The 16521-nt window shown below is 53.6% G+C and overlaps 3 protein-coding genes across 3 annotated transcripts; 2 read left to right on the forward strand and 1 right to left on the reverse strand.

The window, feature by feature from the left end:
* Positions 1-1294: 1294 nt before the first annotated feature.
* Positions 1295-1992, reverse strand: B0T26DRAFT_675632 (uncharacterized protein; the record flags this gene model as incomplete). The annotated part of the gene is made up of 3 exons (XM_060439861.1): positions 1295-1411; positions 1448-1832; positions 1919-1992. The coding sequence occupies 3 exons, from the start codon at positions 1990-1992 to the stop codon at positions 1295-1297; spliced, it is 576 nt and encodes a 191-aa protein (XP_060296098.1).
* A 2311-nt stretch (positions 1993-4303) lies between these two features.
* Positions 4304-6953, forward strand: B0T26DRAFT_293539 (uncharacterized protein). Its single transcript, XM_060434198.1, has 8 exons — positions 4304-4731; positions 4813-4889; positions 4950-5035; positions 5089-5136; positions 5224-5601; positions 5702-5871; positions 5940-6579; positions 6660-6953. Exons 1-8 carry the CDS (start codon positions 4583-4585, stop codon positions 6813-6815), a joined length of 1704 nt encoding a protein of 567 aa, XP_060296099.1. The 5' UTR covers positions 4304-4582; the 3' UTR covers positions 6816-6953.
* Positions 6954-14554: 7601 nt separating this feature from the next.
* On the forward strand, positions 14555-15895 carry B0T26DRAFT_775484 (uncharacterized protein; the record flags this gene model as incomplete). The annotated part of the gene is made up of 4 exons (XM_060446596.1): positions 14555-14899; positions 15071-15215; positions 15306-15691; positions 15732-15895. Exons 1-4 carry the CDS (start codon positions 14842-14844, stop codon positions 15893-15895), a joined length of 753 nt encoding a protein of 250 aa, XP_060296100.1. The 5' UTR covers positions 14555-14841.
* Positions 15896-16521: the final 626 nt, after the last annotated feature.

The raw sequence follows: 16521 nt of genomic DNA on the forward strand, positions 1-16521 counted from the left end.
ATTTGTCTACGTATCACGTGGCTTTTCGTTTCGTGTTAGCTCGGCCTTCGGCCATTCAATTCGCAGGCTATACTACAATTAGTCGTCTTCTTATGACAACATATGCTTATGTCGTCGTGAATAACCATGATTAGCGTGTGCTCTTAACCAAAGCCCGCCCCGCAAAGCAGCCGTTTATATCGTACAGGTTGCATATAATATCGTGTGCTGGTTGATGCCGTGGATTCTATACTTGTCGTCGCCGTTGATTTTAGCAGTTAGGCGGAATTATTTGGTAGTCATCCTTTTATCAACCTCCCTAACTATCCCCTATCATAGGGCCATTAGGACATCCCCTATATTGCTGAGGTTCTCTGGTTCGGCTTTGATCACACGGGCATCATCGAAATATTCTCCGTCTCTAAGCGGAAATAGAATTTATTGCGATGGGCAAGTGTGGGCGTAACTCGCTTGACGACTTTCGTTACCCGGTCGGACCTTTCACCAGCCCTACTCTTGGTTGTGGACGGACCGTTTGGCTTCTAGTACTAATCTTGGCCCTCCTAGTCGATATCACCTGCAACAAGGGAGTTGGACGGTTCAAACGGGCGTTTCATAAGCCCAATAATACACTTGAATGGCTAATACGATTCTTTAGATATCTAAAGTAAACATCTAAAGCTTGAGGTGTGTGTTTCAAAAGCTCAAGTAAATATCCAAACGGGTAGCGTAGGCTTTCAGAAATTTAAACCGAGCTTGTAAGAACCTCAAGGAGGCCAGGGTTCGAGGATATGGAAACACGCTTAGCCCTAAAGATAGTACCCATCTAAAAGACTGCATGATATAATAGACCGAGGATTGCGGCTGCGGCTGTCTAGGTACTCTTGGAGAGGTATGTACGGTAGTGAGGGGCGTCGTTGCGAGTACGTCTCGCCACTTAGATCCTTGATGTTGGCACACTCGCGGCACAGTTACTTCGGGTACGCTAGAAAGAGCTGTCAAGATAGCTGCGAAGATAGGGAGTGTCCTGGTTGGATGTCAAAGCACCTTACATGACGTATCTGCAAACTATAATAAAATACAATAATCGGAATAGTGAGAAGCCACATCAATGCCTGATAAACCTGGGCCCCTTGATATCCGCAGAACGTGCTCGGTAATTAACCGCTATGTCTAGCGTGATTCCCTCGTGTCTCTGTTGCTTTCACCCTGAAGTCTCATATCCCGAGCTCAGAATGCTATTGCCCTCCTCAAATACCCATACCCAGCTTATCATATCATTCCCGCCCCTCTTCTCCTCCGAGCACACGACATCCTACTCATCCTCCACCTTTACCTTCACCGGCTTCTCCTCCTCCTCCTCCGCATTCACCGGCTCCTCGCGAGACTCGTCCTCGTCTCTACACAACCCTCGAAATATGGATATCCAGCTCTGTATAGGAGAGCCGCTTCTCCTGTTCACACTCACGACATCCTTGCTCTCCATCTTCACCGGCTTCTCACAAAACAACTCCGTCGGCTTCTCGCGAAACTCGTACTGGTAGTTGAACACGCCCGTGAAGGCGATGTACTCGAGGTGGTCGCCGACGTGGCGCGCGTAGTCGAGCTCGCTGGTGACCGTGTGTCCGCTGCCGCAGGCCGGGCACGCGCCGACGACCTTGTCCAGATCGACAAGGCTATGGCGATCCACACGCTCGGGCTTTTGGTGAAAGATCCGCGCGACTACGGGGTGGGCGACACGGAGGTGCTCCTCGAAGCTGGCGCGTGAGGAAAAGGTCGGCGGTAGCGGCTGCCTCGTCGAGCACGCGTCGAAGCGGCACTCCCAGACGCACCAGTGCTCCTGCTGCATGTGCCTGATCCAGCCTCGGCGGCGGGGGAAGACGGTTTTGAGGCGGCGCACTCGTCGGCCAGACACAAAAACGGCGCGAAATCGACGTACTGGAATAATAGCTCGATGTCTTGTTGGTCGTCGTAGTCGGGGATTCCGTCCTCGATTTTCATCGGCTTCGGCATCTTCAGGCCGGCGTCGCGGTTGCCGCGCTACATCCGGTGACGGCGCTCCATCCGGTGACGACGCTCCGTCATGGCCGTGGCCAGCTTCGTGGCCGTGGTGTTGTTGGTCACGGCCGGCATCCAGGCGCGGACCACTTACTTGTCCCACTTCTCGGGGCCGGTGTTGAGAAAGGGTGTGCGAATCGAGATTGCAAAATTGAGATGCTACTTCTTGGGCTAACGGTGCACTGGAAGGTCGGGGCAAGAAATATTTTCAGCAGCGGGCTGGCTTAGTGCCCCATACCATGTGACTACGACAACATGAGTCTGGTCTAATCTATTAGTCTTCCGTCTCATCTCGTTGTGGCTTTGGCCACTTCTCGCTCCCACATGCCCGAGAATGCTCAGTGACCCCGCTACGAGAGGAATAGAAAGAAGGAGTCAACCGAAAGGCATTGTGTTTTGATATGATATAAAAAGAGCACCGGTAGTTTGTGTACGGGTTATGTCGTAAGATGTCATCCACCGAATCAGCCAGGAACCGTACAACCCCCTCTTTATATTCCATCTCCCCAATCCGTTGCGGCGGAAGAGCAGCCACCGGGAAAGTGAATGGCGTGCCTAGAATGACATGGTAGCTAGGCGCCAGCATGGTTTTGGTTTAAAACTGGGCCGCCAGCACATGAACTGCCACCTTCAAAAACCAAGCAACCAATTTGGAAAACAAACAACGCCAAACAAAGCCAGATTCCAAGAGAAGGTGCAGTTGCAAGATGGTGACTGGCGAGAATGGTTCATTAGCAGGCATGAAAGATAAGGAAGAAACAGTCATTGTCAGCCAGCTCTATCAGCTGCTATCTGACCCGAGTTGAGATGAAGCGTCTTCTTCTGGGGCAAGCCGTGTGCGGGGCAGGAAAGAAGCACATGTGCTGTGTGGCAAGAGTCACCAGAAGTGGCAGAGAGGGAGGACCAGCGGCGGGGCGAGAAAGTTTGAAGAGAAATTAGAACATAGAAGAGGCCCAGAAAAGCAAGAGCCTTGTGCGGCACCAGTAAAGTGATAATTGATGCTGCTTCGTACCAATTACGTGTTGATCAGAATGCATATGTGTTGATCAGAATGCAGCTCCCCATGTCTGTGGATTGTTCAGGATTTCCGGCAAGATTGTTTAGTGGGTTAGGTCTAGGATATACTACTGATCTAACATTCCTTCCCTATCCGACTCCCGCTGCCAAAGTTTCAAAGTTGCAAGCTAATTACGTGCTGTAAAGTCTATCTATTAACTACCTTAGCTACCCCCTTTAAGTTTCGCCGGTGTAGTAATTATGTAGCACGGCGCCAGAACGGCGTCCACAGCGTCAAGGGTGGCCGGCCCAGATTCAGATGGCCATGAAATAATTCTCAAACGGGCCCTATTACTTATTCCCTTTCGCTGCTTGTCTCGACCTTTGCCCACAATCTTCGCTAATGTTGCAAAGCGACGGCAAAAAAAACCTCGACGCCTTTACCGTCCAGCGCCGAGTGTCGTTATCGGCCGAGGCCCGCCCGAGTCCGAGGGCGCGAGCCGAAACGGTCCAAGACCGACGAATGCGACGTGCAGAACGTCGGTGCCCAGCCCCGAGTCCCGTATTCGGGGGTTGCGGAGAACCAACGAGCCAATCCATTTTTTTGCGTCTTGGCTCGCTCGCTCGTGTTGGGGCCGCGTCATCCCAGGGTCCCGAGTCCGGGATCGGGCGGGTGTCAGGGGCACACGTAGAATTACTGGACTTGGCAAGGGTTCTGCGTCGCACACCACGCCGCACCGCATCGCGGACCTGGTGCTGCTGAGCTGAGCTGGTTTGGGCAGGGCGAGGGCGACGCGTCACCCGCCGAACGCGTATGTACGGATCTATACCGCACATATCTTAAAATCCAACTAAGGACGGGAGCCTCCTCCCGCGCGGCGCGTGCTAGTTTTTGGCAGGGGGGTTGCTGTTCATGTCGCGCAACGCAACAAGAGCTTTGTTTCTGCTTGCCAGGGGGGTTACTTACCACATCACATCCGACTGAGAGCATTGATTGGCAATTGCCATCGTCTGCCCCCAGGCGATTAAAGCTTCCCCGGCGAGCGGCGCAGCTCCGCCAAGAGCTGCCGAAACCACTTGCCTTCTCTGGAACGACAGCTGGTCCTAATATTACAACCTCGTGTTCGATAAGCCGGTGTCGCGTTCCCGGATTCTTGTCTTTGATGGCGCGGTGCAGCCAGTCTTGGCATTGCTTATATGTGCCGCTGGTGGCTGGGGAACAAAAAAACAGCCCCCAGGGGAACTCATGCACTGCTACCGAGCCGGACGGCGATATGACGAAAAGCTATACTCGTGGGATTTCCAGGCGTGCAAGGTGGATTCATAATGAGCCATGTAAGTCTGGTTCGAGCTGCGGCAAGGTGCCTTCGGAAGAGTCCGGCGTGCGTCGTGGAAAGAGCCTCGTACTCAGATCACTCTGGTCATCCGAGCCTGGTTACCTAAGGTATATATCATGTCTGCATCTGCATGGCTCTGCAATTGAGCTACTTTCCCGAACAGCTCCGAGTCTTTTGTGCTGCCACCGTCTCTGTGCTGCTCGTCTTTCACAATGCGCTTCTCTAGTCTCGTGGCCCTCGGGCTTGCCCCTTGGGCAGGCGCTCAGCTCACTGGTGTCACGGCCGGCGTAGACCCCGTCACCGGTGAGCGCCCGTCAAGATTGGATATCAATGCTCTGCACGCACAGGGTGGTCCCGCGTGGTGAGACCTTCCCTTCAACAAGCCCCATACTACCTCTTGTTGAGCCATAATCAGGCTGTACTAACGTTAACAAACCCTTAGGGATCTCTTTATTCAGGCTCTGTCTGTCATGCAAACAGCTTCGGAGAGTGACTGGGTCTCGTACTATCAGATAGCGGGTATGGAACAGCAACTCGACAGTGCTGACACCTAGCAACGCTGACGCTTCTTTGATCCAGGAATCCACGGCATCCCGCTTAAGGCATACAATGGAGTTGAACAGGTGCCGGGCGGTTCCGACTATTCCGGCTACTGTCCCCATGGGGTAAGCGGTATACATGGCTCTGGCATCTCTGGATCCATATTGAAAATCGGCAGCAAGTCACCTTCAGCACCTGGCATCGGCCCTACATAGCCCTCCTCGAGGTAAGCCCAACCCAGAGCCTCTCCTGTACACTGTGTAGGAGCCTCTACCTGTACACTGTGTAGGAGAGACACTAACGACCACCGCAGCAAATCCTGCAGAGCCACGCGCAGACCATCGCAGACCAGTACACAGGGTCGTCGGCAGCAGCATACCAGGCCGCGGCGAAGACACTCCGGTTCCCGTACTGGGACTGGGCCTCATCTGCAGACCTGCCGCCATCGACAACCACACAAACACTAGACATCACCAGTCCCGCCGGGCCCGTCACCCTGCCGAACCCCCTCTACAGCTACAGATTCCAGACCTTCCCGTTTCTAGACCCAGACTTTCAGAGCAACACCTTCAGCAAGTTCAGCGAGACCAAGAGGGCCGTCCCCTACAACGGGAGCAGCTCGGCCGTCAGCGACCAGGCGTCTACGAGCGCCATCTTGGAGATGAACCAGCCGTGGCTGCGGGACTATGTGGTAACTCTTACCCTGCAACATTTCTTCTGTCTAGCTATTTGAAACCAGATTTACTACGGACGATGAACTGGCGGCTGACTCACTTCCTCGCCTCCAATAGTACTCCGTCTTCACGCAAAGCACGCAGTTTGAGCTGATGTCGTCGACGCAGAGCCAGGGGCCCAGCTTCGAGGCGCCCCACAATAGCGTGCACTCCGACTTTAGCGGACTGAACTTTATGAACATTGGCCACATGCAGTTTGTGTCGGTTGCTGCCTTTGACCCCATCTTGTAAGAGCCCCCAGCACAACGTAAACGTCTTCTTACACGCGTCACTCGTTAACCACCCCGAACCCTAGCTTCCTGCACCACACCAACGTCGACCGGCTGGTGGCCATGTGGCAGGCCATCTACTTCAACAGCACCATGTTCACGTCGACGCAGCCGGGGTGGGCGCTGTTCGGCACCGCGGCCGGCGACATAACTGCCGACAGCCCGCTGAAGCCGTTCACGGACGAGTCGGGGGCCTTCTACACATCTAACCGCGTAGCTTCGACCCGCGCCTTCGGCTACACGTACCCGGGGCTGGAGGACTGGGGCGTGAGCAAGCCGGAGCTGGCACGGCAAGTGACGGCACGTGTCAATACGCTGTACGGGCGGGAGCTCAAGACGGCCCCCGCGTCGGCCCCCGCGTCAAAAATCAGGAAGCGGCAGGTCCGCTACGCGCTGCGGCAGGCCGCGCTGCCCGTGCTCAAGGACTACGCGGCGGCTATCAGCGTCGAGCGCGTCTACCTGGCCGACCTCCTGCCCGCCACCGTCGAGCTGTTCGTCGCCGGCCGCAAGGCCGGCGAGCTGGCGCTGCTGGCCATGCCGACCGCCGGCGTCGCGCAGTCGACCGTGCCCCTGCGCCGCACCCTCGAGGACCTCGATGCGCCGCTCGACGACGCCGACGAGCTGGTCGCCGAGCTCAGGCTCAAGCTGCGCGTCGTGGTCAAGTCGGTACGTGTGCTCCCCTTCAAGTTTCTGTCTCCGTGGCTGGGTACCTTGGACGTGCTGAACTAACATGCATCTAAAACTAGAACAACGGCACTCAAGTCCCCGCCGCCTCGGTGCGCAGTCTAGTCATCGAGATCCAGGACCGCGACTTTACGCCGCCAGCCTCGGACGACGCGTTCCCCCGCTACGGCCGCATCAACCGCCACCCGGTCAGCGTTGGGGAGCTCGACTCGTTCTAGAGCCTAGTCAGACCTGGGGAGGGGATGGGGCATAACAGTTCCAGAGTAGTGGTATTTCGTGTATATTGGCCCCAATCTGGTTCTGTTGTGTGGTCCAAGTTTAAGGCAGGGCTTCTCTCTTTTTTTTTCTTTTTTCTTTGGACTGCATGTCTTGTAGTTATCTCCATTTTCTGTTCCGATTGCGCACAGAAATGCCCTAATTACCTGGCCTCCCTGGATATGGGTTGACTACCTACCTATCTTGTAGATGTGCTTGGACATTGTCTGTTCAGCTTCTTATCCATGTAAAATAAAAGTGCAAAGAGGTGTACTTAGTGGAAACATGGCAGTGTTAACACAAGTCGGTTGCATAGACAGGTAGGTGCCTTGGGTGTGTGAAAAATTAGTCATACTAGCATGGTGTATCTTTGAACTCGGTGGCCCCTCGTGATAATGACTGGGAGAACCATCAAAAATGAGAATATATTTAACTACATTAACGAGCTAACCAGCCCGAAGTGGGGTTCCTGTTAACCTCATGAACCCTAAACAGGCTACAAATCTCCCAGCTATAGAGAACCTCCTATCATATCATTAGAAAGCCTACCTAGTTAAGGTAGGCGTATCAAATGATTAAATGTAATAAATAGATAGGTAAGTTGGTACATATACACGTTACATATGCACGTGGATGAATATCTCTCATCTAACCCCTCATGATAAAACGGTTTCGGCTCAATACACCAAGTACGTTATCAAAGTCTAATGATCGTACTTTTTTAAGCTATAAAGGTTACCTTCACGATGAGTATAACCTTGGCTATACTTGCCGTTGTACTTATTACCATTCCTCATCCTCAATGGGGCCCAGCCTTTAGCTCTAATTATCGTCGTATATTAAAAGCCAATACGTCTATGCTGGCCTTTTAGGTGTATTGAGTAGACACTCAAGTCTAGCTACACAAGATAATTGATTAGATTTATCCCCTGAATATAAGGCCTGCAATTGAAGTGGAAGAGGTTATCACCACAAATCTGTGACGCTGCAGGAGGTAAATTAATTATAGGAATATAATCCAAGTTTACAGCTCACTCCCTGAAAATGGGGGATTACCTTCGGCGTCGTATAGAATAGTGAATGTTATTCTCCACCCGGTAATGTGAAATCTTAGAGGATGGAACACATTCTCAAGTAACAGATCGCTTGAACTCACGAGAAGACACTGTGACGTCCTCCCATGCCTCAATCTCAAACATTATTGTCACCCAACGAGACACATCAAGCGAGACACTCAAATACGGTCAATCAGTACAAAGGCAATAATGACAGTCTCTTTCTCTAGTAACTAAATAGTTATCTGCCTGTTGCCTCTTGGTTCCGCAATATTAGATCCCGTTGCCCAAGATACCCCAAGGTCCTGGCACAAGAGTTACCTTCCCACTCCCAAGCCCCAACCAACGCAAGATCCTCCTACTTCCGGATGAAATTGAAACCCACAGGCAGCCTGGTCGCCGCATCCCCCGTCTTGTCAAACTCCGTGAGCCTGGGCCCAAACATCTCTTGTTATTGCTCCAGTGGAAGAAAAAAAATACAAAACAATCACCTTGTTACTGGCGAACAAAAGAAGACGCATGGGCGGTGGCCGGTCCAGTAAAAAGCCGAAAGGCGTAAGAATGCTCGACTTCGCTAAATAAAAGACGCCGTGTACCTCGGGAAAGAGTGATCTCGATTCTCCTCAAAGCACAAAAAGGGAAATTTGAAGGAGAAATCGGCCCCGATCAGAATTTCCGTTTGAAAGGGTTCGCGGTGAATGACAGGATAGCGACCGATGACGCATCGTCATTCCGACAAACCCGAAGAGCGACGCTCCGTGTTCCGCGGAGCACATGTCCATTGGTACGTAGGCTAGTACACAGCCCATCCACTGCATCGAAAGCGAACAGCCGGGTCAAGAACACATGCCCTTTTCGCACGTCTGGCAGAGACTCTTGTCGTGGGCCACAGGCGCGTTGCAGCCATGCGTGACATTGTGGTCGCAGTACTTGTCCGCCATTGTGTCCTGGCTGGACTCTGGCGAGGTTTCTTTCGTCATGGGGTCTGTGGTGTATGCGGGTGCCGGCGGTCAGGCAAGGCAAGGAAACAAAAAATCGTTCTTCTATTCTGCCGAGCTCGAAACAGGCCGTGCGTATGCAGCTATGGCGTGTTGTGTGTGCTCTCCTGCAGGTGATTATGTGCGAGATGATCCAGGGGTCCGAGAACCAAGAGAGGGAAGTGCGAGAGGAGCTCCTCGACTCGACCTAGTGCGAAGCATGGTGGGAGTGCTGGTAGTTTTATATTCTTGTCGGGTTGGTACCTAGTACTTTGAGCTCTTGTCATCTTTCTCTCTTCTTTTCGGGTTGTTCACCTATGAGGTCTTCTGCGCCTCGCTGAGCCGACTTTTGGTGGGACGGGCTGTAGTCCTTGCACACTGGTAACCGGGCTTGGGGGTTCTTCTGCCGTGTGCCATTTCTAGCCCGTCACATCCAACCGCAAGAGACGGGTGGCCCAGATTCCGTCTGGATTCCCCACCTGCATGGCCGGGGCACGGATATCCATGGCCCCCTGCCCCCTCCCTCCCTCCCGTTTCGGATACTGGGCCGATGGGCTGTCGCAGGAGCGGCAAACATGAACCAAGAAGTGATATCACACTTGCCAGTCGCTTCAGACTTCCAGGAGCGGAAAAAGCCTCATGGAATGTTTTCGGATCTTGCTGCAGGTCCGAAATCAGCTGTTGGACAGCCGGCGGCTACGTCTGCCGCGGCGTGCTGCTTCGAGACGTCCAACAGTGCGAGGTGAGTGCGCGCCGTTGTACTGACGGCAAACGTCACCAATATGGCCATGATCGCCGTGGACCGCACTGGCGGGAGTTTCGGAAGGGGTGGTACGTACGGGCGAACCTCTAGGTAGGTGCTAATGAGGTACCCGGAGCCGGCTTCGGTTTGGAGGAGAGGGCCGAAGGTGGTCGATACGACCCTGATGTTCTGCATTCTCTGCCCTGCTAGGCTCTTGGCCGCGTGCTGTGGTGCAGTGCGGACGCAACTATGCCACACGACGATGGCCCGTTTGGGCCAGGGCTGACAGGGGGTGCAGTCCTGATTTTCCCCACCGGAATCCTGCATTCCTTCCACTGGGGGAAGGATGGAGTTGTGTGGATTAAAGTCTCGCCTGCTAAAGCGACCCCCACCTCGATATGCCGTCCTCATAACGAGCAGTTGGCCGTTTGAAATCAAGTCGGCCTTCAGAGCGAGGTTCCTTTGGGTTGCAAACTTACGCGTATAGAGTCGACGAGTTCTACCCGATGCTGGGGCGCGTGCAAACACACCGGCATTGCTCACCCGCTAATTCATGCGGAAACGCCAACGGATCGTAAGCGTCAGCCAACGAGTCTCTCACTGGAGAGCAATTCATCTTGTAATCAAGCCCCGAGGGGAAACTCGTAACCGGCCCCGTCATAGAGGGATAGAATACTCGGTCAGCCTGGGTGGTCTGACACTGCCGGACCCCCTAGGAGAGGGGTATGCTTGGGACCCAAGGTTGCGTGTTACACGCCGCCGGTCCAACAAAACGTGTGGTCCGTCCAATGGAATCGACGAGGTAAGCCCGGTAATGTCGGAGCAGGGTTGGATCCCAAGAGACAGGCTGTTTGCCGAGAGTTTAAGGGAGCGGGCTCCATGTCAATCCTCCGTGGTTGCTTGCTTGCTTTGCTTCCTTGCTTGCCCTCGGGCGGTCTAGGGTGTCTCTTATAGTGTCATGGCGGCTTAATCCTCGGTCGTATATGACCTGTCGTTTTCCTCGGCGTATTTTAGCTGAAGGGTCGAGGTCAGCCCGGCGCCCAGACGGCGTCAATCAATGGCGGGGTCGATAGCTTGTGCTGCTCAGCTGTTCACGTGCATGATGGTGGGCTGGAACCGAGTGACGGGCGAGGCTAGCAGAGAGATGACTAGCAGCGAGCGTGCGTCGCCCGTGGGGTGCAAGGGCAGGGGCAAGGAACAGGGGACCTCCAACGTAAGTTCGACGTCAGAGTCAACAAGCATATGCAATCCTGGAGACAATCACAAAGATAAGATAGCCGGAGGGTGGTTGGTTGTCCAAGAGCGGCTTACCTGGATATCTCCCGTCAAGAACATCCCGACGAAACGTTCGTTGCTGTGGAGGCGCAGTCTATGCCTATAGTTGGTTTGGGCGCTGCATGTATGTATGTATGTATGTATGTATGTATGTCCAGGGCAACACATGCATGTGTGTGCTGTAGGTACAGGACTGTCTGTGCCTAGAGGTCAAGGCCGGTCGTACACGATTCAGCAGGCGGGACTCGCGTTCGTAGCTTCTCGGGCCGAGAGCCATCTTCCAGAGAGATGGGCCCTCTCCCAGCACGCAGGTAAGCTCCATGCTACGCCGCTGTGCGCGCCGAGCGAGCCGAATGCTTGGTTGTGACCAATTGCGCGTAATCGAGTAATCGGTAATCCCGGCCGTGCGTGGCTCGCTGCTCACTGCTCGCCGCTCTCGTAAAAGTCGTGGGGGTCTAACTCTCTGGCAAACATTAGCATTTTCGATTCCTAGCAAGAGAAATCCTCATTCCCTTAACAGCGGCAAACGTGAAGGAGGGATGCACTGGACGGGCGAATAGCTGGTCGGGCGGATAGCTGGACGGGCGGATTCGATATTCTGACTGGCGGACGGCGGGATGTCGGAGGCCAAAATCGAAGACTCTGTCTGTCCCCCCAACTCCTAGCACGGCAGGCACTTGGAGCAGGGTGTGCCGCTGCAGGGTACCTAATGCCAGGCACATTGCGTGCTTGACACCAAGTGGGACGCGCCTACTTAGTAAGGAGCGACTGTGTAGGTCCGCAGCGCCGCGGGCAGGGAAGCGGCGACCGACCCCGCTAAGGCAGGTAGGTCTAGGCCTGGGAACCGCTACCCGCGCGCATAAGCCCAGTGGAGGTGAAGGAGCCAATGGTATAGCGGGCGCGCGGTGAGCCGGTGCCGGCCCGGAATGAAGACATCAACCCGCAGCGGCAGTGAAAGGCGTTTATTAATAATAATTAATGTCTAGGCGCTCTATCCGTGAACTCAATCCGTCTATGTCTATTCCAAGAGCAGTATCCGTAATTAGGGTGCGATCCTCCAAAGGTTTGCCGTACTCTCTTGCCCAATCTCCACTCGTGCCGTCATCAAGGTTGTTCCCGGTGCCGCCCTTGGACCCGACCGACCGACCGACTACCTACTGCCACAGAACAGAGGTCCCATGGCTGTCTTTTGCGCAGCACTTGATCTGCAGCACTTGATCCGCCGCTGAATTTCTCGTTCTAGCGAGCTGGCATGGTTTGCTCTTTGCACATCGTGCTCGTCAGCAAGAATGCATTGGTTAATGTGACATGGCTTAAACCAACCTTTTTGTGCCGACAGGCCGGCCCACTCGCGACGAAGCGGTCGCGTGAGAAAGTCGCAGCAGGCAGCTGTAAACAGGATCGCGAATGCCAGATATCGGAATACGGGGCGCACTTGTTTGTCGTTTCGGTTGAGGGGTTTTACCAACATGGCGTGCCGTCTCGCTTTCTCCATCTTCTCTGCCTCTGAAATGACCGTTCTGTCGACGATTTTTGGTGGTGCCAGCCAAGGCTTGCAGGTCGGTCGAGCTCCGGAGTTTGGTTGAAGGCTGCACTGTCAAGCCTGACAGACGGGAGCAATTTGACGCGAGCTATCTTTGGCCCAAGCGTCCTGGCTTCCCGAGGCTATCTCCAGGTCAGTATCTCTGTCTCTTTTATCTCTACTTTCTGGCTGATACCTACCTTACCTCGAGGCGGAAGCTTTATCTGGAAGGATAGCGGGCTGTCCTGTTGAGGCACCGCTTTGGCTCGGGGCAGGCAGCTAGAGCCTACCTAATTTAGCATTGCGGAAGGGTGCCTATCTAATGTCCCCGCTCCTGACACTGACCTTCAGTTCGCAACTGCAGGTTGATTCCGCTAGTAGGTGCCTAATAGGTACAAGCTCCAGATTGCTACATTGATGGGATCGGCATTAATTATAGACGAGAGAGCCTGCGATTAAACCTACTTTGGATCACGACCTACTTTGGATCACGACCTACTTTGGATCACGACCTACTTTGGATCACGGCTGTTTACTGCTGTTGGTCCAGCACCGCCAACTCCGAAAGGGCCGGGTTGTGAAAAATCCAAAATTGGTCTCAATACAAGGAGCCACCATTGGATTCGGTTCACTCCCACCACCTTGTGTCTCTCACCCTCTTAGCTGGCTTAACATTGACCTCAATCTCAATGTCCGGGTCTAATGATTCGCTTACTTCCCTGGTTGCACATTCTAGCCCCAGACGAATGAGCTTGTGCGGAGGCGGGAGAGATGCATGGCCCCACTCAGCGACTGCCAGCGTTCACTTGGGGCAGCCGTGGGGGTTGAAACTCTTTGTGTCTCTCATAACACTTCAGAGAATGTTGACACTTGAGAGAATGTCGAGGAAGGAAGCTACCCTGTGTATCGCCGTGTGCACCTTCTTTTGTAACTGCAAACACCGCAGGCATATTCTGTAATCGAAAAACGCCGCTATCTGCAAGGGACTCGCCTTATTGGCCTGGACATTCCTGTAATTTGCAGTCACGGCATCATCAGTTGCATCGAGCTGGCGCCTTCAGCACTACAGGGTGCTCCATCGAACAGACTCAGATCCATCCTGTCTAAGAATCAGAGCGCCAACAGCAGCAAACCAGCCGGATCACGCTTTGCTTGATTGGTTGTTGTCGGTTGTTTGAAATCAACAGCAGTAGAGCAGCGGCGGGGGCCTGCTGGCCGGAAGGCGGAAAAATTGCAGGTTTGGATGGGGGAGACAAACCTGCGCAAGCTCATGTCTTCTTCGTGAAGTATACAATCAATCGATCCTAGTAAGAAAGAAAACAAGCCCATGATAACACTCTCTTGGCTGAAACTACATGTGTGTTCTATAGGCAGACCAAAATGACCTCACACTTTATAAGACGTCCGGTACGTCCTTGGTTTCGTACGGCGGACCTCTTATTCCTGGTTACTTGAAGCCTCTAGGAGGTCTGAAAGATTCTCTTCTATTCTAGTAGCGTACATTAGTTACTTCACCTGGTCGTTTTATTTCTATAAACAACGACACGAGCCTGGCTGTTCTTTTATCTGAAGACAGCCGTGTACTGTTTCGGTTGCCTGGGTTATCCGCACATGGACAGCTTAGACCCACAAAATCTCGCGGTTGGAACAGGGCGGTAATGGACAAAGATGGCTAGTATTGCGCTTCGTGTATGTAATGACGTGGGCCGGCATCAGTATTGTAGAAGGGGCCTTGCGGCAAGAGAGACGCTTACCTGCTTGGTTGTTGTAGACAGGCTATAAAAGTGCGCGGAAAGGAGATTACGGGGTTGCTAAGGGCGCGATTATTGGAAGCTATCACTATGGCGACTACCTGGCTGCTGGGAAGTTACCTAATAGTCAAGGCAGCTGACTTCTCTGCATCTTTGAGAAAGCGGCCTGCACAGAGAAATGGCTCCCTCGTCTCGCCTCCGCTAACCTCAGCTTGCCCTCAGACCACAGCCCCGCTGCCAGAGATCTGGCCAGGCGAGCTCTGTCGGATATGGAAGGTCTCCGTCGTCTAGTATCTAGCCCCTGCACACTTTCCCATCCTATTTTGGGTAGGGCAGGTACTTGGACTTGTCTCCAAACCCTTCCACCCTCCAGCACATTTTTCTCTCCCAGCCGACCTCAGAATTCCAGATCAACATCTTCTCTTGCACAAGCACGCCAATCACTGCATTTGAGAAACTCGGCACTGCGTTGGGAAGATTCTTCCTTTTCAGCTCGATTGCCCAAAGCCTCGGGCCCTCAGTTTACGCTCTTGACTGATTCACCAATCCGCTCTCACTTCCTAAAACCTCTCTAGATGCCCCTCAGCACAAGCCTCGACATACCGCTTCTTTTCTGCACCAACAGAACGCAGAAAACAACAGAAACACGTTTTGTGCCGCGGTAAAGATGTCGACGCCACGACAGTACGGAAAGGCTCTTCACGGGGAGGGCAAGCTGCCAGAAGGTATGTAACGACGCTCTGCCATTGATGTTGATTTCAAATCACGGCCACGGTGCTAAAATTTCGGCCTCGTCACTAGCCCAAGCAGCCTACCGCCTTGCGGCCACGAGGGCAGCTTGAGTCTCATCGACCGCCTCGGAGACTTCTTTGCCTACCTTGCCGATTCGTTTGCAGAGATTGCCGACAGCGCAAATTTCGTGATCGAGCTCGTCCACGGAGAGATGGCATCGGTGATGGAGAAGTTGCAGTTTCGCTGCTTCGAGTCTCGCCCGCCGCAGTTACCGCACGACTATGACCGCATAGACTTGAGCAGCATCCCGTGAGTTTACCTCTCCGGTGTTTCCTGCCTTTAGTTTCTCTCCTGGGATGCTGGATAGGAGCAAGACGGCTAACTTTAGTTTCCTGGCAGGGGCGTTACCGGCGGTCTTTTCGTACCTCTTGTCTATGCTCGACCATTGCTGAAGCCCAGAGTGGCCCTGGAAGGAGCAACAGCGCTGACTCAGCCGTCAAGCGTCCGGTTCAGTAACCAACTCAGCTTTTCTTGGTTCCGGACCCACGAGGATTTCGAAATCGACGCGGTCCTGATCTCTTCTAGTTCGTTGATCGGTTCGCACTTCCAGCTCCGACACGATCCCTGGCAGACAGTGCTGTACTCGCCAAAACACAACCAGATCCCCGGTTTCGACGGCTATAGAGCGGGCTATAACGTCTGGGTGGCAATCCAACCGCCGCTGGCAATGGAATTTGACCAGCTACAGCCGCGAGGCTACTGCGTTGCGGAAAACATGCGTCCACGTCATCTCTGCTTTCTGGTTTGACACTGCAACTGGAACAGTGCGCTTCTGGCTACGCCGCGATGTCGTCGACGAAATACGACACTGGCCCGGCAGCTGGAAGGCGGCTCTCTGGCGCGCCGATGACTGGAATCGCCAGACCAAAGATGTTTGGGCCATGGATACGCTGGAGATTGAACACGACTCGTGGCTTGACCTCTGTTGAGAGCATACTTTGAATGCTGCTTGGGTAACTGCCGACCCGGTCTCTAGCAATCCAAACGTCGCAGCCATACCTTTCAGTGGCGCAAGGACTATCGCAGACTCCCGAATCTTATCACCTTAATACAACGGCCAGGTCAGCCGACTCCTGTCAATCACGTCACTCCATTTGGGCCTCGTCACAAGTCGTCGCCGAAACCACCCAGGCAAATCACTCCACCAACTGAGAACGGCCATGCGTCACCACCCACCCAATGCCACACCAAAAGAAAGAAAAGGAAAAAAAAAGAAAGAAAAAAGAAAAGAAAGCCGGGGGGCTGCATATCCGGACTTCGACTACTATTAAGTCGGCTGCCAGACTATGTCTAAGGACTTGGGTGTCGCCGATGACGGCTACAGAGCCTAGGCGACGCCCAGCAGCAACCTGTCACATACAACACTACATTGATTGAAGGCAAAAGAGTACTTACATTCGGAAGAAGTGAATTAAGGAAGAAAGGGCAGGTGCCCTTCTATATAAGGAAAAAGAAGTCTTTGTTCGTTGAGTGGCCGGAAATGGTCAGCCGGATTACGTGACGCGGCTTCTTCTGACACAACCTAGCAGCAGCCAGCAACATCCGCCAAAGGCGG

Source organism: Lasiosphaeria miniovina (assembly GCF_030549165.1).
Source record: "Lasiosphaeria miniovina strain SMH2392-1A chromosome Unknown B0T26scaffold_4, whole genome shotgun sequence".
In the NCBI taxonomy this organism is placed as follows: Eukaryota; Fungi; Ascomycota; class Sordariomycetes; order Sordariales; family Lasiosphaeriaceae; genus Lasiosphaeria; species Lasiosphaeria miniovina.